The following is a 22602-nucleotide window of genomic DNA, read 5'->3' on the forward strand; positions in this document are numbered from 1 at the left end:
TTATACCCAAATGCTCCTGCTTGGACTCTGGCTGTTTGACCAGGCTGAAGAGGATCTGAGAGAGGTGGCTGATGATGATGAAGGGTGGAGCCAGTGCTGGACGGCTGTGGTATTCCACAATGAGGTTGTACCTCTGGAACTTCCAGAAGATGTCTGTGTTACCCTGCACTACTTGGAAGGTGTAGCTGTAAACGGGGATAAAACAAACCACTAAAAGTGTGTGTTTTTTGATGTATACTGTACAAAGAAGATTCCACTAGATCAACTCACCTGAACATGGCAATGAGCAGGTTGAGCAGCAGGACATTGGTGACAAGAAGGAAGATAACCAGCAGTAGAATGACCAGCCAGTTAGCGTAGACGTTGGGACATGGAGGCCGTAGACCAGAGATAATCTCCTCTGAGTCATTGGTGCAGTTAATTTCAGGCATGCGAGCAGCTGTAAGGCAGAACAAGAAAATTAGGCCAGAAGAAAGCTTTCAGATCAACAGAAGGCTATCATTTATGAATAGCCATGGCAAACACTTATAAGCTGCTTCAAACAGGCATTCACTGCAATTTACCATCTATTTCCTCCAGAGGGATCTGGCCAAAAATGTGCAGGTAGGGACGGTACAATGCTCTGCGGAAAACCCAGTCAATCCTGGGATCATTGGGGTGGAGAAGCGCCTGAGTGGCAACGCCGTACGCGATCATCCATACACTCAGGAAAAAGAGGAAGAAGAAAACGTCCTTCATCTGTAAAGAAGGGAACAGACTATGTTTCCATCTTCCTCATGTACCAAACGAAATCTGCACTGACCAATAACAGCACACTTTCATGCTTGATTGCTGGAAAGTGTTTTGTTTTGCTCACCATTCTTTCCACGATAATGATTTTAGGTCCCAGCTGCTTATGAATGGCAAAGATGTGGATCAAACGTAGAGTGAAAACCATGAAGTCTATGGCCAGGACTGTCCTTCCAGCCTCATAGGTGTGATTGGCCATCCTGTTAAATCAAATTATATCAACATTACCCTTTCATTAATACCTCTATTTCTCATCATACCATCCCATGATAACAACAGATAATCATCAGTGTCATTTAAACTTCATTACCTGCATGAAACCCCAACAACAAAGAGTAAGATGGCAACTATGTCACACTTGTTCCAGTTGTCCTCGAGGTAGAGTTTGAACTTCTTCAAGATGCTCATCTCTTCATCAGTGAAGAAGCTCTGTGATGAGATGGAGAGACACTGGCATGTATAACTTTTTCAAGAAATAATAAATAGGTAGCTTATATACACTGCATCCCTGATGTACTTCATGCTCTTGACTCAAACACTGCCCTGCTGTGTATGACTCATTATAAACAAAACAAGTCATTTCAAATATTGTGTGCTTCATTTAATGTGTAAGTGTATTTACAGACTAGATCATTCTTAGAGTTTAATGGGTTTTGTAAAAGCTACCAGCTACTGGATCTGAGTCTTTATTCCCTCTCCAATACAACTAAGTAATATTATTCTCATGATAAAATATCCTCATACACCAGAGCCTTATTAAGACACACCTGCAGGGCCCGGGAGTTAGCAGGTACACAACTCTGCTGCTTTAGAAGCACCTGCAGTGTCCCACATTGTCCCTCCAGTGAAAAGTTGAGGTGTAAGTTTGAGGCTCTTCTTGCAGAAACTGCAACATCATCAAGACACAGCGCTTTGTTTATTGTGCTATGCATCGCTCATGAACTCTTACATTAACTAACTAACTAATGGAGTTTGTCATGTTATTGCTGGCTATCAACAGATAGTGACTCTGTACTGAAGATGGCAACAAAGACCCTGCAGAAGTGCTCAGTGCGCTGAGTGTGAGAGGGTCTCTGTGTGTTCAGAGACTGGTGAACCCCTTTGGTTTTCAATGATGATGTTTTATATAAGCAACACACATTACTCCGAAGACTATAAGTGGCCCCCAACCTGTAATCTGCAAGCAATGTCAGCTCCTTTGTGCTTTTGTGTGCTACTACACTGCAATAAGGACAGAGGCATCAAAGCCTTGTACATGTTGTACCTATGTGATATGAAAGTACACCTACATACAGTACTTACCACGATGAATAATGCTTCCGATCTATTTTTTTATTTAAGGATTTCAGCTGAAAGAACAAGGCTAACGCTGTCTTACAGGCATCATCTAAAATGCATGTGACACATTAATTTAATGTTTGTTTTCCTTCTCTCGGCCTGTCCTTCTCCAACGGCTGCCACAGCGAATCACCTGTTTGTTCTGTGATCCGCATATTTGATTTGGCAGAGATTTCTTTACGCTGCATGCCCTTCCTTACGCAACACTCCGCATTTATCCGTGCTTGGAACCGGTACAAGGAGAACACTGGATGTGCACTGTGAACACTGTTAACACTGTGGCTGGGGTCAATTTAGAGTGTCCAATTAATGGGGAGCAATGGGTACTTTGCTCAGAGGTACCCCAGCCCTTGACCTGTCAGAATTCGAAACCGGCAACCCTCTGATTACAAGCCAAGTTCCATTTCTACTTGGCCATGAGGTGCCCCATTAAATTAATAAAAAATGAGTTATAAACAAAAACATAATTATCGTAAAGTTTGCTTGTGCTCTAATAAAGGGATAGTCATATTATGAGCCTATTACACATGTGTCCTGCTTTTGTTAAATTCAACCTTTAGCCCGGCTTTTGTCTTTAACTTTTTTTTAAATATCATATTATAGTTTGCTTATTATTTGTAAAATATTCCGCTTTTCTGCAACATATTGAGCTGAGCTGACAGACACTACTACTTAGTAAGACTGTGGTTGTTGGGCTCACTGAAGCCAGATAACGAATGATATCCAGGTATGGTGACATTACATTATATCATAGTCCCGTCCTCTGAGGAGAATCCTACTGATAAATAGGCACATACATATGTTGCACTGTCTATTAATCTGATCACCTTCAAACATCACACGTACTATGGACCCAAAGTGTGGCAATTTTTTTTAGATGAGTGGTTGTCAAGGCCCTGACCCATCCCTCCGTGTATTTTACAATGAACTTTGTTAAAAGTGACAAGCTCAGTTTGAAAAGGCTGGTAGACCTACAGTCTCTAACCTTGTTAAATGACAAATAGTGTGTGGTAGAATAGGTGCCCCAGTGGTATTGTCTTCCTTCAGGGAGAGGTATGCACCCCTGAGCTATCTGTTTGAAGGTACAGAATCCCCGCTGGGCTTGGTATAATGCCAGGGCCGCCTGAGGCAGTGTGATTCTGTTTTTGGAAAACTGTACCATGGCTCTGTTAAGCTTCCTGAGAAGCACATTGAAAAAGCAAGCTAAGGAAATAGAGATGGGCGCTTGTCTCATCTGGGGCAGTTGAACCCAAGGGAGCATTTTCTCAGGAGGACCATTGGAATAAGGGATCATGTTTGTCTGACCTGGCTCACTGAGAGGGACTCGGGAAGGAAGGTGAAAGACTCATGAATCTTTAAACCCACAGAGAGAAATAGCTTATTGTAGCATTTCACACCAGATTCTACTTATTTGCTTCTGACTTGTCAGACATTAATGCTGCAATGCCAGAGCATCAAACTGGGAATCACACGGCACACGTTGATAGAAACATAAAAATCTACGTAAAATGTAAAAATCAAGATAGAATATTAGCTCATAAGGAACAAGTGAGACTGAGCACATTGATAATCACCTGTCGAAGTTCCTCCAGCACCAAGGTGAAAACCCAGAAGTAGAGTATCAACTCTGGGGCTCCAGGGCCAGCAGGTGGTGGTGGGCGAAAGTCTAACAGCAACACGTAGGTGAAAAGGAAGAGGAAGGCAAAGTACATGATGACATTACCAAGGAACACAGTGACAGGCGCGCTCCAGAAGCGCCGCCAGCGGCGGAGTAAGAAACGCCACCACACAGAGGCACAGCTCTGAGCTGCAGGGTCTCCAGGTGCAGGGTCCCTGGAACAACACATGGACATTCAAATGCTTTACATGCAGAGAAGCTAACATGTCTACACTGTTATTAATACTGATCTAATAATGGTTCAATCTGTGCCTTTTAATTTGGAGCATGAAAATGACTGATGTTTTGAGTTAAGCTCAAGGTCATGTATAATGACATGCTACACTTTTTTTTAGAAAGAACTAAGAGTAAGAAAATAAATGTAGTAAAACAACCAAGGCCCTGTAATACAAAGATTGTGGATTTGATTCCTAGCCACTCAAGATTACCTCTAGATTATTAATATTGCATGACTCTAAAACTCACAGAGGGTCATCATCATCATCAGTTAACAGCAAAGCCTTTTCTGTATCCAGACTGTCCTGCTCCACAAACTGCTCCCGGCCATTACGATGATCAAGTTCCTCGTCGCTGAGAAACAGAGAAATATTACATTTAGTATATCACCATTGTTGTGGCTAATGATGGGGCAGCTTAAGGTTGATTACCTGAACTTTATAAGGTTGGTCCAGATGAGTGCGGGACAGAAGAAAGACACCACGAGTTTGGAGATGGCCGTGTCAGTCCTCATCGCGCCCCACCAGATTTTTGTCAGGAGAGCCTGTAGGGAAGCTTTATCTTAACCCTTAGTGCTCACAGGTGCACCCATGGTAAATTGCAGTGGGAATAATACACAACTCCTTATATGGACATCCTGTGTTGTTGAGTCAAAGTTATGATTCATGTTATTGCATTTTTAGTAGTGAAAGTATTAATAAATCACAAAATATACCCTTTATCTTTTCTTTTTGTTCATAAAAACGAGCCAAATGAACTTTGAACTGTCACTTATCTTAACTGTGGCTCAGATGGTTGTGCTGTGTCTATACTGTATGTTTTAACATAGGAATAATAAAAAAAATGCTCTGTGTTCTAAGGGTTAATATAATTTTGATTATAAATATGATGGCGTTTCACAACAAGCACAACAATTAATCTGACCACAAGAGGGCACAACAGGCCTTATCGTAGTTCTGCCTTACAGTCTATTGACTAAAATCACTGTAGCGTCACACAGCATGTTTCCCCGTAGCAGCTGTAAAAATATTTAATTTTCACTCCTCATCCAACCATTTGATTTTGACATATGAACCATATGTGAACCACATCTGCCACTTCCTTAAAAACCATGCACGCTTAGTCATGGGCTTGTGTGTGCTCGTGCATGTCTTTGTGTGTGTGTGTATGTGTGTGCGTGCACTTTAAATAAAATATTACTTCACTGTCAAGAGATTTCTGCATTCTAACTTTCCCTGCTGACAGCGAATACCAATTAACTCTCAATGATGACTTTCTAATGACAAGGAAGTCTGTTGGGGAAATATTTAGTCAAAATAGTGTTGTGAATCGAGTCCTGGGAGCTGCAAAAGGCATGAATTTGAACTAAGTATCCAATTCTCTGGAAAGGCTTTTAATAACTGCAGCGTTATAATACAGAGAACATCAAAATAAACAACCTAATTCTCTTCAAAAGCACATTACTTTGAAGCGGTTGGATGGCGGTTTGATGTTTGGCAAAGAAACTACATGCAAGGAGACAAATGTGCACGTGGATGTTTCTCCTTATTACCTGAACTCCATCATGGGCAAAGAAGGATTTGGCATCTGCCTCAGTTGCCAAGTTAAGGACTGTAGATTTGCTCCAGCAGTGTGTTCTCCTCACCAACAAAGCATAAGCCCGGTCTTCACTGTTGGAGTAACACTCACCAAAGACATCTGCAACAACAGCAGGTAAAACAATGTCAGCCACTCAGCTACAGTACATGTCAGATTTGGATTCATATCTTAGTCCCCTCCAGTAGAATCTGTTTGTGCATACCTCTTGCAATGATCTCCCCGTTACTGTACTTTCCTGATAACACTGTCAGCTGTCAAATGGTTCATGTACTCACCAAGGGCAAACTGCTCATACTTGGCCTCCTTCATACTTCGTGCAGACTCAGCCTCAGATTCCAGTCGAGCCATCTCTTTTAAAATCTTACAACCCGCCAGCGCTGCAGCTACCGCCTCAGGGCCCTAAAGGATTAAAGGAAAGCTGAATTCCAAGAAATGACGTCTGAAAGAGGGATCTGAGAAATCCAGTTTGGAATATCAGAGTGCTGCATCTTTTTGCATCTAAATGGTTGCACCACAGCTGCATGAAGTATATGTCTATATGGAACGCTCTGTTCCTAAAGGCCCATTGTTTGATTTGACCATGTATATGACAGCTGTGATCACATACAATATAATGTACTGTAGAATTATCTTGTGTGTGTACAAAGCTCTGACCGCATGAGACTCTATTTAAGATGTATTTGTCATAGCCTGGCATAGAGCTCAGTGGGTCCCTGTGCAAGACTCTACGTTCATCCTGTCCTCCAACTGAAACGTAACAATGGGGCATTTTTTCCAACCCCTGAATACGACCTAAAGGTATGTTTTTACTACACTGGTGCAGTATTTTTAAACTCGAATACGCACAGGTTTTACTGAGGTTAGGGTTAGGGCAAAAAAGACAGGGTTAGGCAGTAAAAATTAAAAAAAATATTAAAAAGGTGGTATAGTTAGGGAGTCGAACCCTTGTCGACCACACTCGGGCACAGTGCTCTCGTCGCTGAGCGGACTGCCAGTGGCGACCTCAGCGAAGCTACTAGACCACATCCAAGGTACCAGGTTGCAATCATGTATACAACCGGTAGGGGCACTGGTTTTGAAAACGTAGACATCGATCGTAAATCCTGCATACGACCTACATGTACGTTTCATTGGAGGACAGGTTCATACGTTTCAGGTGCTAATGCAAGAGAGACCAGAAAAGAAAAAAAAAAAGAAAAACAAGAAAAGACACAAAATAAATCATAGAGAAGGAAAATTGATAACAAAAAGAAGCAAAGACTAACACGAAACACTGATGATTTATATGAAGCTAATTACGTCAAACTGGATAAGGAAATTAAGACAGCTATCCTTCCATTAGACATTGGTTCACGAATAGAGACCATAAAAATGAGTGTTCTACCCCAACTTCTTTACCTGTTTCAGTCCCTACCCATTGAGATACCCGAAAAACAATTCAGACTGTGGGACAAAATTATTTCAAGGTTTATATGGAATGGTCACAGACTGAGAATCAAATTTGAAACATTACAGATTGGAAAGGATAAGGGGGGTTTGGCTCTGCCAAACCTTAAGGGATATTTCCATGCTGCACAAATTAATTTGTTGGTGTGACAAAGATTATGTAGCCAAATGGAAGAATTTAGAAAAATCGGTACAAGTAAGAGAAATTGAGTGTAATTAAACAGGTGAATATAGTTACTTAGATTACGCTAAAAATTATGGTTTAATCTGGTACGAAAATATAAACTAGAGAAAGAGCTCGGTCTGCTTCGGTGGATAGCTTGTGACAAGAGTTTTATTCCTGGTTCTCTTGACCAAAGATTTAAACAATGGATTTCTAAAGGATTAACAGCGATGTGTACAGCAATTAAAAATGGGAATTTCATGAGCTTCCAGGAGATTAAACAAAAATATGATTTAATTAACCAAGACCATTTCAGATATTTGCAGATAAGGAACTTTTTCAATAAAGAAATAAAGCACAGTGGGGAAAAATTCAATAATCAAAACCGTAACTGAATTTTACAACGCAAAGAAAATCAGAATAATCTCTACAATTTATGGGCACATAATGGAAGTAAGAGGGAGTACAACGACATATGTAAAACTGAAGTGGCAGAGAGAGCTGGGTGTGACCATATCTGACGATGAATGGAATACACAGCAGTCAACGACATCATCACGTGTTTGGAGACTACGTTGCTGGAAAAATTGAATTTGATTTTTTATAACACCCAAAATTAGGAATACACATACTTCTCTACCACAGCCATGTTGGAGAGGCTGTGGAGAGGTAAATGTGAACCATTCACATGTGTTCTGGCTATGTCCTAAGATCGCAACATTTTGGAAAGATGTTCATTTAGTTATAGGCAGAATTTTGGGTTATGGTGTATCCAAGTCCTGTACATTATTATATCTTGGTGTCATTACGGGAAATGTTGTGTTGAAAGATGATAGATACATATTGAAAATTATGTTAGTAGCCTGTAAAAAGGCAATTACAAGAAAATGGTATAAGACAGACCCACCATCACTGGAGGATTGGATGAAAGTTATGGACGAAATACATGTACATACATGGAACAACTGACTTATAGAATAAGGACTCAAGAGGATCAATGGTGCCGGACATGGGAGAAATGGACTGAATACATAAAAACGACAGGACAAGGACCATCACATTGACATTAAAAAAGGATCAAACTGTAGAAGCATGATGATCCAACATGTTCTTTTTCAGATCTTTTTCTTTTTTTTTGGTTCTGTCCCCCCCACCCCTTGTATAATGTTTATACACTGCTAAAGAAAACAATAAAAAGAAAGTATCAAAAGACACAAAAAAAGATCACACTAACTGGGATGCCCTTTATCCTTGAATGCTCCACAGGCATTACTGCTATTTCTGATGGGTACTCAGTTCCCAGACACACAGACCAGTCAAAGCATAGCATTCAGAATAAGCATAGATGAAACTAAAGTCCTTCACATACTATAATGGCATATATGAAGTCTCTACATACACACCTGAAACTCTCAAAACAACAAAAATGACACGTTCATGTACATCACTGGAAAAAAATCGAATAAAATTGATATTGCACAAATGAAAATGCTGAGCAACAAACTGTGGTCAAATACACACCTATAATTGTCACTTGTATATATATTATATATATTATAACCGAGGAGGAAAAATAAGTGACAACTCACTTTTTCATCTCCCGTCCTCTTCCTGTGATCATGTAAACACAGTGATAAGAGTGAATATGTCAGCTCAGCTCAGCAGTACTGTGTATAACAAGGTTAAACCACTTTTATTAGAGCATTTTAGTTTCTATGCAATTTTGCACAGCAGGTAATAATACGACACAGCACAGATACAAAGAGATCCCAAAGAGAAGTAATTCACCAAAACAGACACAAACACTACAGCGACACACAAAACAAACACCACATAGACATATAATACACCACAAAGAGATGTGCAAAGGGCAAAAAGAGATATTTGAAGTTGTTTTGCATCTCTTTCAGCCAAGAATGCCTATAAAGGAGGTTGATGGGATCTAAAGATGTCTGTAACCAGCAGCCAGTTTTGTCATAATCCATCCCTCCATCCATGCGTGAAAGTAGGCACATTGTGTTTGCATGCTGATGTGCTGAAAAGTGCCAACTGAGCTGCATAATCATGTCTGTAATGTTACCTCATGTCCCCATTCTTTAAATAATCAATGATTTTATATATTGTCTTATAAAATATGAAGTAAAAAGTACTGCTGGGTCCCTTATTTTATGGATATATTCCCATAAGGCGATAAAGAACTGATTACACTGTATGGTCATTATAACATTGCTAAAACAACAAATGTAATAGTAAAGTTTTTTCCCCAGTATTGTCTATGTTCATATTTTATATGAGCACTTTTGCATGAAGCAAGAATAAATGTGATGAGGCCTTAAACATGAAAGACACTTCAAACAACGGAATTACAAATGCTGATAGCCCAGCCAGAGTCTGAGTGCTAAAACAATTTGCAGTGGAGATGTACACACAGTGAATGCAATTACCATAATTTCAGATAATGTTTGAAATAAGACATAGGGATGACGCACATCAGGGTGACCGCTTGTGAGATTAGAATAATTGGTTTCCTGAGTTCAGAGAAGGGCAATTATGAAATGAAAAGACATAGAAAACAAAGAGCAATTACCAATAGTTGGTGTCATTTAACTTTACATGTAGCATCATTTACATGTCAGGATATATTCATTATGTCCCTTCTGGCATTATGTGCTTGTTTCCTGGAATATACTGCCCCGGCAACTGCAATGACCTTCATTTAAATAATGTTCTTGGAGATAAGATAGCTTTTTTGTTCACCTCAGTTCTCTATAAGTATGGTGTTTACTCGGTTCTTTTATCTAGAGTGACATTTCCCTATGGCACGTCTGACCTGCACATACACTGTGCTAGCTCACATCACTCTTGTTCACACTGAATTCAGAATACAAACTAGCAGAGCATAATTCAGCCTCTCTCAGCTTGGTTTGAGTCGTGTTTTCCAATGCTCGGCACATTTGGACTTTTATTGATTGAACCACACAGCACTGAGACACCACAAGTGAGGATTGAGCTGACGAAAATAAGCTGACATAGACTGACCATAGCCCAGAAGTAGTTAGCCATCTGCTGTCGGTTCTGAAGGACGGCCCAGAGGAAAAGATCCCTCCATGGATGTTCACAGCGTTCCTCTAACTCAGCCAGGTTCTTCTGCTGGTGGAACAGCCGGCCCTTTGCTGGCTTCTCCTGGAGAACAGAGACAGGGCATGTTTTATGTTGTTTAATGTAAGCAGTTTACAGAACATGCAAATATGACACTTGTCTTACAGTCTATGACATGCATTATTACAATTACCACTTACTTCTTCTGTCAAAAGGTGTTTTTTTTGCGTAAATGTGCGACAGTCATTGAGTATAGAATGTAATAGTGGTTTGGTTTCATGTATCCTTCTTCTGAATGTTTTGACTAACAAAGTGCATATCTATATGTCTGTCATGCTAAAAACAATATTTCTAATCTATATTATATTATTATTTCTGCAAAATTGGCTAAACAGACAAGCCAAACATGAATAAAACTAAAAATTGAAGGATAATTATCACCTTTGTTTAGCTGTACAACATTACATGACATAGAGAGGGGTAATTCATTTGCAAATGTAAGGTTATATTTAGACAATATTTCTTGGGATGTGACAGTCAACTTAGTTTCTAAAGTTGATTCTTTGCTGAGAAAAAGTATTTGTTGTATGTTGACACATTTTAATAAATTGATGTAACTTCACAGGAGAAACAGAAAGGCAGGATTGACTAATAATGGAATGCCTGATTGTATGTTCTATACTAGTTGAGGATGTGGTAATTTCATTGCAGTTACATTTTTCATTAATTTTTCCAATTATTTTTATTAGTTTTTATTTAGTGCAGTAGCACCCGGTTGGAACAAGAGCCTTTCTGCATTTTCTCTCAGTTCCTCACACAGCCCAAGAACATGTAATATTGGGATAAGGTGGATTGGACACTCTAAATTGACTGTAGGTGTGTGTGTGTGTGTGTGTGAGTGGATGGTTGTTTGTCTCTATATGGATTGACTTAGTGCAGTGCATATAGAACATGAGGTGATAACACACACTCACCGTAGGAATCTTTTGGTAAAAGCCTTTGCAGGAGTCATGGAGAAAGTCTTTCAGCACTTTGGCAACCTCATAGAGGGTGAAGCGAGGTTTCCCTTGCTCAGGTGGGTGATGGCCAGGTGGACCAGGTGTCCTGGCAGCTCCAAGCAGAATCTGCTTCTCCTCATACTTTTTGAGGAGCAGGTTGTGAAGCAGGCTCTTCTCAGACACAGACCAGTAAAGCTCCTGCAGACGGCCATAGGTAAGGAACTCACCCAAGTTCACACCATTGTCCACAAACAGGCGAACAAAGTCTGGTTTGTCATTGATCAGCGCATCCATCATCACTTCTTCAAGGTCACACGCCTGCAAAGATCAGATGTCTTTGTAACAATGACTTATAACGGCAGATTCTGTCTCTTTTTTCCTTTGAACAGGTTTTTGTGTTTTCTTCTCAACTTCACCAATATAAACTCGTATCTTTGTGCATTTTTTCTAATAATCAATGGCCAGTGCTTCACTTTCGAAGGCTTATTTTGTATTTGCATAAAGTATTTTTCTGTTATTATTGTATTATTATGTATTATTATCATTGTAGATAACAGAATTAAACATGGAGCACTCTTTTACAACAGACATTTTAGCCACAGCCTGTCAGTGTGTTAGTCCATAATAAAATATCTTTAAAAACAAAACAAAACAAAAAGAAAGAATTAAAATTGTGCACGTTAACCACACTTAAAAATCACAAACCTCTACTGAAATGACTCTCCCTCTCTCTCTCTCTCTCTCTCTCTCTCTCTCTCTCTCACCTTCCACTCCACATCTCCATTAAAGATGTCACTCTTGGCAATGTCCACCCTGTTCCAGGCCACAGCCAGCTTCAGTTCATCCAAGAAGTCTTGAGCTTCCTGGCTTTGGCTCTTACAAGCTAAATTACACACACACAGGTAAAACTTACAGACGGCTCAGAACATCATCACTCTCAGTGCAAATCATAAAACATATTATTATATAGATCAGAAAAAGCACTTTACCCTTGACAAGAGCTTTGAGAATGACCGTATCCAGCTCAGAGCTCTCCTGTTCAGGGTCATGGACAGTGAGGAGATGCCCATGATCCAGTATCTTCTGGATCTGATTGGCAGGTTGACAGACAACAATTACTACTTGAAGAAAGTAATGTATATTATTCTTTATCATTATGTGATTTCTTTTTTTTACTGTTCTGTGTCAGCTTAAAAGAATAAACTGTATGTTGCATTATTGGTATCTTTCCCTCTGATTCACATTATTATGAACATTAGCATCCATGACATTAGCTCCTCCCACAGTCTTCCCCACTCTGCCCCATTTTTCTGGCAATGTTGAAATCTTGTGAAGTGCTTATCAGTGTGTCAGCCTGCCTCCGTGCTGTGTGTTCGTTGCTCTCACCAGCTTGACCCAATTACTGATGTCTGTGCTGTGGTGGGCATTTGGAAAGGTGTCCAACAGCAGCTCATGAACACTGTCTGTATCCCAGCAGCCCCTATTCATCAGTGTGACAAGGATGTCAGCCACACCCCCCGAGCCTGCCAGGATCAGCCATGGTGTTGAATTTCCAATGCCTTTATACATCCTCTGCAAACAAGGGCACAGTGTTCAGACATGTACATAAACTTCGTTGTGTTGCCTTAACCCCTAACAGATATGTGCCGCAGGTGCACCCTTGGTAAGTTGCTGTGCGATGTGTTTATAGGTCACATATTCAGGCTTTAAAAATGCTTCTTATGTGTTTATATCGCTACATTTTTAGTAGCGATATAAAGTAGCAATAATTGTCATTGAGTTTTTCTTTTCTTTTCGTTCATAAAAATGAGACAGGTGAACTTTGAACTGTGACGTATTTCCAAATTTCACATATTCAATCCGATGTCAAACATTTTTAGTACTTTTTGCTCAGGTGTGTTTATTTAGTTGGTGAAAATGATAGAAATGTTTCATCAGATTGCCTAGGTTGTGCTGGGGAAAAAAAGGATATAAGACACTATATATATTGCACATTCTTATTCTTATAACCTCTGTATATACTGTATGTTTAAACATAGTAATGGAAAAAAGCAGCCGAAATGCTCTGTGTTCTAAGGGTTAATAACATTTCTGCTAAACATCAACAGAGAATTGTATTGATTGGTGTACAATGTAACCTCTAATCTCCTCAGTTACGGGTCTATTTCAGGAAAGTGTTAGTTTTGATTAGTTTTGTGTAAACAGACAACATTTGTTTGTGGCTCTGTCCTGCTATGTCAGGAGGTGGCACAACCAAAATGTCATTTCTGAGCCTAATCTCAAGCTGCTGTTCAAAGTCACATCATTCACTCTCATACCATAAAATACATAGAAGTTGCCTTTTGAAATGTCTCTTTTAGTTAATGTCTTTAAAGTTCTGTTTTTTTCAATTGCATAATGACAACAAACACACCTTCAGGATCTTGGGCTCCCCATGGACCAAGAGACACAGAACAGGGATCTCAAAACTGCCTGCACCTGAAAAAAGGCAATACTGTTATTTACATTTCAGAGTCTAAGGTTATCACCAGTCGAACTGTTATTTGGATGAGGCATCATTTTTCCCCATCAAACTGCAAAACGACCACTCTCTGACCAAAGTGCTTTTATTAAAATGATGTTGATGATGAATAATGTTACTTTTCCATACTGGCACATTCAAACAGTCTTAAGTTTCAGTTGAGTTTTAAAGGCTTGAGCTGGTAAAACTGTCAAGAGCTTAACACATGCCAGATGCTAACATTAACATCACACTGGCTGTGAGGCATGACATAGTGAACAAGCATCAACAGGCTCATCCTGCTGGAGTCCACATCATTGCTGGGGACTTAAATCAAGCAAGCTTAAGGGCAGTAAATACAGTGTGCCCAAGAACACACTGGATCATGTTTATTCCAGCCTTAAGTATGCTTACAGTGCAGTACCTCTCCCACATGTGGGCCTCTCAGACCTCTCACTGCTCCTTTTACCAGAGTATATCCCGTTCAGAAGGCAGACCGAGCCATGTTCTGAACACAAGGATCAGGAGGAATACACAGAAACAGTTCTGTTCTATATTAAATGCTGCGCTGATAATGTGACCGTAAACAAGCACATCCAGGTCTATCTCAACCTCAAACCCTGGATGACTGGAGAGGTACAGTCACTTTTGAAGGCACACAATTCTGCCTTCAGGTCGGGAGACAGGGCCCAGTATAGTGTAGCAGGAGCTGAGCTTATAATCAAAAAGGACTATAAGAGGAAACAACAACCCATGTGTGGCAGGATCTACAGCACATTATCAACTACTATCAACTACAACTACAAATTACCATCAACAGACAAAAAGCCCTCACATTAGTTACACAACTTATTACAAAATGTTCCTTGTAACTCAGCAATCTTGTAACCCGACATGTCAAAACCATCCTTCCTCCTAACTTTAGGGCAAACAGATCTACAGATGACATGAACACAGCTCTCCACGCTGCACTGAGCCATCTGGAGAATCTGGACCCCGAGGTGAGACTGCTCTTTGTTGATTACAGATCAGCATTTAATACAATAATCCCAGATATACTAAGGGCAAGCTGCACAACAACCTGGACTTTCCCCCAATCCGTCTGCACCTGGATAAAAGTTTTTCTTGCAAACCACCCCCACACTGTCAAAATAAGTACCCACAGCTCCTCCACCATCCAGCTGAGCACTGGTTCCCCACAGGTCTGTGTGTGCTGAGTCCACTTCTCTGTTTTCTGTACACACATGAGTGCACTCTAACACTATCATTAAATTTGCGGCAGACACAACAGTGGTTGGTCTCATCACTGGTTGGAGTTAGAGTTCTTTGCACTTTCTAAATGGTGCAGGGAAAACAATCTGGAATTGTAACCCAGAAAGCCAAAGACGAACAGATTCAGCTCCACTCCATAAACGGGTTGGAGGTGGAGATGGTCTCCATCTTCAAGTTCCTGGGAACCACTATCTCCGAAGACCTTGGTAGTTAAAAAGTCCCAGCAGATATTACATTTTCTAAAACTCCTCCAGAAAAAGAAAACTAAAGGAGAACCTGCTGGTAATGTTCGAGAGAATGTGCTGGCATTCTTCATCACAGTATGGTACACTGGCTGCTCAGCTGCAGACTGGAAGGCCCTCCAGAGGATTGAAGACAGCAGAGAAAATAATAGGTTACCCCCTGCCTACTCTGGAGGACATCTCAAACTCCAGATGTCTAAACAGAGCCAGAAATATAATAAATGACAAACCACCCTGAATGTAAACTGTTCACCCTCTGGAAAGTGCTACATGAGCTTGAGAACCAGCACAAACAGTTAAAATCAGTTTCTTCCCCTGGGCCATAAAGACTATAAATACAAACACTCACACATATTAACACTTTGAATAAAAATGTTAATAGTTTTAACTCTATTATTCATTAATATTTGTACATTTAATTTATGCTCGATTTCACCAAAAAACAAAACATTATACTTTCAATCAAACCTTTCACACAGTGGTCTAGAAATGAACTTCTGCGGAGCAATGGAATGATGTTTATGAGAAGAGGTCCTTCACTGATTTTTATTTTTTTCAAATGTCTCCCTGTTGTTTGCTTTAGGGGACTCCACTGTCAGCAGTAGGTGTTAATGCTCAAAGAAGCAAAGCAAAGCCTCTGCAATGGCTAAGGAGAACACTGCAGGCAAGGAACACAATTTACATTCATATTTATTATTTATATTACTGAAAAATTGGCTTCGCAAATGTTTTGTGAAGAGGAAAACACATTTGTTAGACCTCAAGGATAAACATGAGGCATTTCAGGGCTAAACATAAACTTTGTTTATAAGAAACTCTGCATTTCGATGACTCTAAAATGTTGTAAAGATGCACCAGTTAGGGAGCTGTTCAGAGGAGATGTGCATTTACTGCACTGCTACGTTTGTGTGCAATTTAAGGGGAGATGGTTTTCCAACAAGCCATAAGAAAAGTTCATAAAATATGAATCAAGGCTTTTCCAAGGCAGCTGCAATAAGTGAGGCAGCTACCTGTTCTACAAATCTCACCACACTTAAATAATGGTGAACACATCTATAATTCATCACCCTGAAAGGAACCATTTGTCGAAATGAGCACTTCTAATCTGAATATTTTAGTACATTTTACAGTCAGTAATAGTTCATGCTGATTTTAACATTTAATCAAGTCATTTTAAATTCTGGTTGTATTATTGTTGAGTTACTTTTTATTACATTATTTCTGTTCAACAGTAGGCTTTACCTCCATAACCAGTGCGCTGGAGAGAGATATGCTTGAGCAGCTTCACCCTCATTTCACTGGTGGCTCCCGGTCGGCTGGGATCCTCCTCCACCAGCACAAAGTGAGAATGATGGCTATCTAGGGAATACACTGACCCGTGCGGCAAGTCATGTGGCTTGTATGCAGCAGGCTCATCCACCTTGAGATGCAGAGAGACAGAAGACAGCATGAACGCATTCACGTGACAGATAGACTCTCTTTTTGAATCACTGTATTACTTGGTGTGTACAGAAACCTTGGCAGTGAGGAGAGCCTCTCGGTTGTGGATCATATTCCAGGGGGCGATGCCAATTGCCACAACACGAATTTTGGAGGAGGTGCTGGCCAGTGAGTGATCTCTTACTGCCTGGCCCAAGTGTTTGGTGATGCCAAAACGAAGGCCATTTGTCAAAATCCATGCTCCTAGAGAAAAGAGAAGCAGTTGCATTAGAGTGTGTATGTGGTAGAAAGAGTAGAAAGTTGTGTCCTAGTTCCCATAGAAGCAGCCGGTCTATTGATGGTCCTAATTAGATTATTACCATATATGATTATGGCTATAAAGCATTCCTTGTAAGTTCTCCTTACATACATTAAAATTCATGTACATATTTTTTTTATAATTATTCACTTTAAAGAAAATTAATGAAAGACATAAATAATTTATGACCCTTATTCTAAACCTTGTGCATTTTAATTCAAGACCAGCTTTTATCTCTATAATGTGTTGTGTTGTAATCCCGTCACCAGTCAGCAGAGGGCAGCAGAAAACCCAGTCTCTCTGTGTGGATTTATTTTAAGACTTGAGTGATTATAACCTGTGCTTTGTGCAGCCTTCACAAGTCCCTTTCTCAGTGTGTCTCTGAGCCAAGGCTTCATCTGGGCCAGCTCATCTCCTCCCACCAGTGCCACCACCAGGTGTGGAGGAGCCAGGCCCCATTCCTCTGTCAGCATCTGGTAGATCAGCACTGGGTCTGTGTCGCTGCAAACCCTCATAAACTGGATATAAGGACATGGGTTGACATGGTCAGTATTGTGCTCATGGCACGTGTTCTGTGTCTTTGCAACACTCAGTATTTTTTACGTCTTCTGTAGTTTCACCTTTCCTCTCGTCTTTGTAGAGCCAGTGAAATCTATGTCGCCCACTCTTCCAGCTGCCCAATGACTCTTCTCCTGGTTCACTCTGCTGGCCAGGCCTCTGGTTACATTCTCCAGTGTCTTGTCCACTGCAGAGCAGCAGGGGCAGCCCAGCAGGACACTGATGGAAGCACACATTAAATGTATATTCCATTTAGCACTAATACACAAAGAAAAGAGGTCTGCTGTAGGAAAGTCTCAGGTCCTCCCCTCCCAGTTTCATTATTTATATCACATCTAATCAAAGTTACACGACTGCAATGCTTTAGTTTTACATGCCATGTTATTTTTTTCTTTTGTAATTGAGCATGACTAATTCATCTCCACTGTCAAATAAAGTTCACTTTCATCCTCACTTGTTCAAAGCCCTTTTGATTCCAGACATGGTTACGGATGCAAAAGTGGAATAAAAAAATGTTTTGCCTTGGAATATGATAAATACTTTACAGGTTGGTTGCTTTGTAATCTGCTAACAAGAATGCAGCTCTTTGCTTTTCTTAGTATTTAACAGTGTAGAAAGCATTCAGTTGCTCTTGTAAACAATTTAAATTAGGACTGAACAATTCATCAAGATTTTGTCAAAATCGCAATACAGCCTGATGCAATTTTCAACTCGCAGGAGGCGCAATATTTTCTTAAAGTCAAAATGTGTGAAAAATGACAATTTTATATAAAATATTTTCCTGGCCTACATACATCATATTCTACACACTGAAGCTGTTTCACACCGATTGGCACAAATATCATACAGTAATGATGTTACTCAAATGAAAATGAGAATACTTATGTAAAAAGTACTATTCTCTCTCATATCACCAATCATAGCGCAAGTTCAGTCAAAATACTCGCAATTAGATATTAAATCAAAATCCTTCAGCCGTAATTTAAAGAGAAAACCACAGAAAACAAAACTTTTCTAAGCTGTGCATACAAGTTCGTAGCGAAATTGTGGGCGGAGTTTTAATGAAAGGGCTCCACCAAACCTTCAGATTATATCACTCATTCAAATGTCAGATAATCATAGTAATCTCCATAAAATAGTTAACAATATCAAGGCAAATATGATCAGAATTCATCATTTAAAAGAAAATATATATATTTAAACATGAAAATAGTTTTTTTTCAATAGTTTCAACACTTGAAATACATTTTTGCATTACATTTTATTATTATTATTATTATTATTGTTAATTTTAAAACAGTCCTGCCTTATGTTTCCCATATGAATGAATTGTACCTCTTAATGTGATACACCGATACACAAACGGACCCACCTGTGCTCTTGTGACCACTGCAGTACATCCCCACATCGCAGGCATCGTGTCTGCGGCTGGAGTGTCCCCTTGCAAACAAATGAATAAACTCATATTATGGCCATTTCGCTCCTAATACCATATGACTCACTAACCTCTCTTTTCACTTATGCAAAGGCTCTTAGAAGTACTTGTGGTCAATGCAAAGTCAGCAGGATTTTCATCCTCGCTTCGTATGCAAAGACTTTCCTGTCTGATCTGAACTTGAACCAAACAAAATGATGTCAATCATATTACAGGACATATTTTCACAAAACAAACAGTATGTTTGTTGTCCACACAAATCCTTCTGAAACAAGTTTGTACAATTCACTTTTAAAGTCATGACTGTGGTTAGTTATTTTACTGAAAACAGCTGCAATCTGCCCATCTCAGAATTATTCTACTCATAAGAATAAATGGTTGATCAGATTATCTAATCGCCTGACTTTTATTTGACTGTCTTATTTGCATGAGCACTTGAATCCCTAGTGAAAGATGGTTGAAACTACAATTCAACACAGATCTCTGTCCAAATGCAGTGAACTTCTTGTTCACCTTGAACTAACACAGAATTGTGAATTGTGGTAAATTGGTTAACACACTCACTGAGAGTCATTTTGAGTGTTGCCATCTGTTTTAAGTAAGTGAGCAGCTTGTTTGGGGAACCTTTATTTGACTACAGGTCTGGGTCTAAGATAGAAAAGACTACTGGGTATGCAAATAAGACAATTTGCATGCAAAGGTGGAGGGAAGGCTGCCCAGTTGAGCGTCTGTGGGGTTTTCATGGTGAACTTTTCTTTTCTCATGAAGAGAATAATCTGGGACAACAGAATCAATTTGTGTCAGGTAGCACACAACCAACGCACAGCTGTGAAGTATAAGACCCAACAAGGATGTAGAAAACCATCCCTACTGCAACATTGTTGATTCTTGTAAAAGCAAAAGAAAATAAAAACAATAAAACCTAAATATATTTATAAAGAAACAACATAATTATCCTCAATATGAAATGACATACACATTACAACAAGTAATATTATGGTTGAACACAATAGACTGAGAGAGTTGTCATTTATTGTGTGTTTAATTTTGATTTAAGATTGGATTGCTGTAAAGAATCACTGTTGTATTATGCACATGTAAAATCATAGACAGTTTTACATCAAACAGCACATTTCCTATCACTTTTACCACTCCTGACATACAATATACTGAGCAGTGGGACACTGCTTTATGCTGAATCATCATAGACATCATGTGCAGTGTAAATTCATGTTGCCTAGAGCATCCTTTCTTGTAGACTCATTTCAACTTAATAAACATTAACAAATGATTCAGTACATACTCACCAGGGGTATGTCTTTTCTCTCCTGCATGGCTGAAATAAAAAGCTCCTCCACTCTTCCAGCTGAACCACACCTGTGAGGGCTGAGGGTTTTTCTTCAGGTGAACTGCCTGGGCCATCAGGAAGTGAGGCAAAGGTGGGGCTGTCTCTCTGGGCCAATACCTACACTGCTTGGTGCCATTGCTTTGCATGTTGGTCAGCTGCTGCACTTTGCTCTCATCAGGACCAAACACTGCTGCCAATCAAGGATGATGATGATGAGGATGATGATCAATGATCAACTGTTATTAACCACATTTTTGGCACATTAATGAACAGCTTTGTATTTATACAGACGTATTAGTAACATATTGAGTACATGATACATGCATGTTATACAAAATGTTTGTGTTCAGGTACAATTGAACCTAGAATACACTCTTAAGCTGGGGACACACTACTTTGACAGTCGTTACTGATTTTACAGTAACTCACTGGTTTCAGCAGATTTGTTTATGAGGACTGAAAGACTGGGGATCACAGATTTAACGGCTGCGCCTGATGAGTCACGAGTCTGATTTGAAGCCAACTGAATGCATCAAACTCCCACAAGAGTGAGCATGTATATGAGAGTGACAGTTTAAAGGGTAAACAAACATTGCGACTGTTGTTTTGAGTTGTTATTCCTGCTACTTCCAGTCATCTTTGTCTTCTGACTCTATTTCCTGTTTTCCATCAACTCTTTTTCATTGGCTGTTGGCAACATTTGTTTACAATTAGCTCAGTAATCAGAACAAAGGCCTTGATTGTGTCCACAGTCAGTTCAGATAAATTCAAACATGTTTGATTGACTGTGACTGAGGTCAGGGGCACGTTTCTAACTAACAGGGTAACCCTGAGATGAGGGAAACTCTGGTTTTTCGGTTTCACAAAGCCAGTTCAGCTTAACGCTGAGTCAGTTACCCTGGCAACATACTTCGTGAACCTAACCTGAGAGCTGAAACCTGAGTTTCGCTCTGTCTCCTCCTCCTGCTGAGCCTGAAGCAGCTGTCTGACCAAGGATCTGCGGAGACACATGACATACCAGAGGATATATGCGCACATTGTGTTGTTTCAAAAATTAAAATTAAGCACAGTGGCCTAAATGGAAGAGAGTAGCCATGTTTAAAAAATGGATACGCTCTTTCACTACTCACAGAGACTTTCATCTAGGGAGAGATGGTCACAGTGCTACAATTCTCATCTTGAAGGGAAAGTGGTTGTCAAAGAAACACTGTCTTTTCAGTGTTTAATGAAATATACTGTTTATACAAACAAATAAGACAATTAGGCGTACAGTAAGGCCATACATAAAGTGGCACCTTCAAGTATGAAAAAGAGAGAGAGAAAGATTGAGAGAGAGAGAGAGATTGAGAGAGAGAAAGATTGAGAGAGAGATGTAGAGACAGGCAGACAAAGGAAATAAAGAGAGCAGGGATGAGTTCAGTTTAAATAATATTTAGGTGAACAGAGAGATAATAGCTTATTGTGTACTTACATATGCTGAGACAAAGGCTGCATGGACCTTGGTGCTCTGAGGGAGACAGAAAGCAGAGGTGAGGTCAGATTCATCTGTCTCTTCTAGAATTAAAATAAGAACTATTTAATGAACTCACAATGAAAGAAAAAGAACGCATATGAACTCCACATCAAGGAAAGGCAAACCTTCACTCCAAATATGCCCTAAGGGGAGAGAAAGAGAGGCCAGGTGGATCAAGAGAACAGTGAGAATGAGACAGTATATGTTATATTCATAGTATTGGTGTCTTCAAAATAATGCAATAATAGATAGTTGCATTCATTACAGTCACTCTGTAAAAGTATAGGCTATATGACCATCCAGGTGGATGTCAGCAAGAACACACAACAACAGTATACAGTACAGTAAACTCACAAGTGTGAAGAATGCCTGTGAAGTGCACACCAATGAAAGACATGTCCCTGTGGGACAGAGCAGTCTTAAAAGAGAAAGAGTTTGACAGACAAAAACAGTGAGTGATACAGGACCAATGGATAAAATAAAGAACAGTCTGATATACATACTGGTTGAGAAAATTTGAATGGCCCCCCTAAGAACATAATCCTCAAGATAAAGATCAAGAACATAAACCTAACAATGATTAATCATCCATTTCAGCAAAGCAACATATTAATAACTGTAAGCTGTAACACCTGCAAACTATAACTATATGGCTAAAATAACACTGTAA

The 22602-nt window shown here is 39.7% G+C and overlaps 1 protein-coding gene across 4 annotated transcripts in view; it reads right to left on the reverse strand.

Moving 5' to 3' along the window:
- The window catches only part of trpm5 (transient receptor potential cation channel, subfamily M, member 5), a 24291-nt gene extending 1760 nt beyond the window's left edge, over positions 1-22531 (reverse strand). Inside the window, exons 1-25 of one of the 4 annotated variants that reach the window (XM_058628720.1) lie at positions 22287-22531; positions 22009-22057; positions 21891-21926; positions 20379-20606; positions 19009-19076; positions 17699-17855; positions 17416-17596; positions 16857-17023; positions 16583-16760; positions 13740-13804; positions 12713-12898; positions 12316-12415; positions 12091-12209; positions 11303-11644; positions 10269-10412; positions 5896-6019; positions 5574-5719; positions 4453-4565; positions 4271-4375; positions 3702-3960; positions 1100-1218; positions 857-989; positions 564-738; positions 271-439; positions 7-185 (exon numbers count right to left, since the gene is read on the reverse strand). In XM_058628720.1, the coding sequence (XP_058484703.1) occupies positions 7-185; positions 271-439; positions 564-738; positions 857-989; positions 1100-1218; positions 3702-3960; positions 4271-4375; positions 4453-4565; positions 5574-5719; positions 5896-6019; positions 10269-10412; positions 11303-11644; positions 12091-12209; positions 12316-12415; positions 12713-12898; positions 13740-13804; positions 16583-16760; positions 16857-17023; positions 17416-17596; positions 17699-17855; positions 19009-19076; positions 20379-20405 (3256 nt within the window). In that variant the 5' untranslated portion in view covers positions 20406-20606; positions 21891-21926; positions 22009-22057; positions 22287-22531. Of the gene's footprint in view, positions 1-6; positions 186-270; positions 440-563; positions 739-856; positions 990-1099; positions 1219-3701; positions 3961-4270; positions 4376-4452; positions 4566-5573; positions 5720-5895; positions 6020-10268; positions 10413-11302; positions 11645-12090; positions 12210-12315; positions 12416-12712; positions 12899-13739; positions 13805-16582; positions 16761-16856; positions 17024-17415; positions 17597-17698; positions 17856-19008; positions 19077-20378; positions 20610-21890; positions 21927-22008; positions 22076-22286 lie in introns of all 4 variants that reach the window. The other 3 variants (XM_058628719.1, XM_058628723.1, XM_058628721.1) reach the window with 3 other exon arrangements.
- Between the last annotated feature and the right edge of the window lie 71 nt (positions 22532-22602).

The sequence above is a fragment of the Solea solea genome, chromosome 5 (genome assembly GCF_958295425.1).
Source record: "Solea solea chromosome 5, fSolSol10.1, whole genome shotgun sequence".
Taxonomy (NCBI): domain Eukaryota; kingdom Metazoa; phylum Chordata; class Actinopteri; order Pleuronectiformes; family Soleidae; genus Solea; species Solea solea.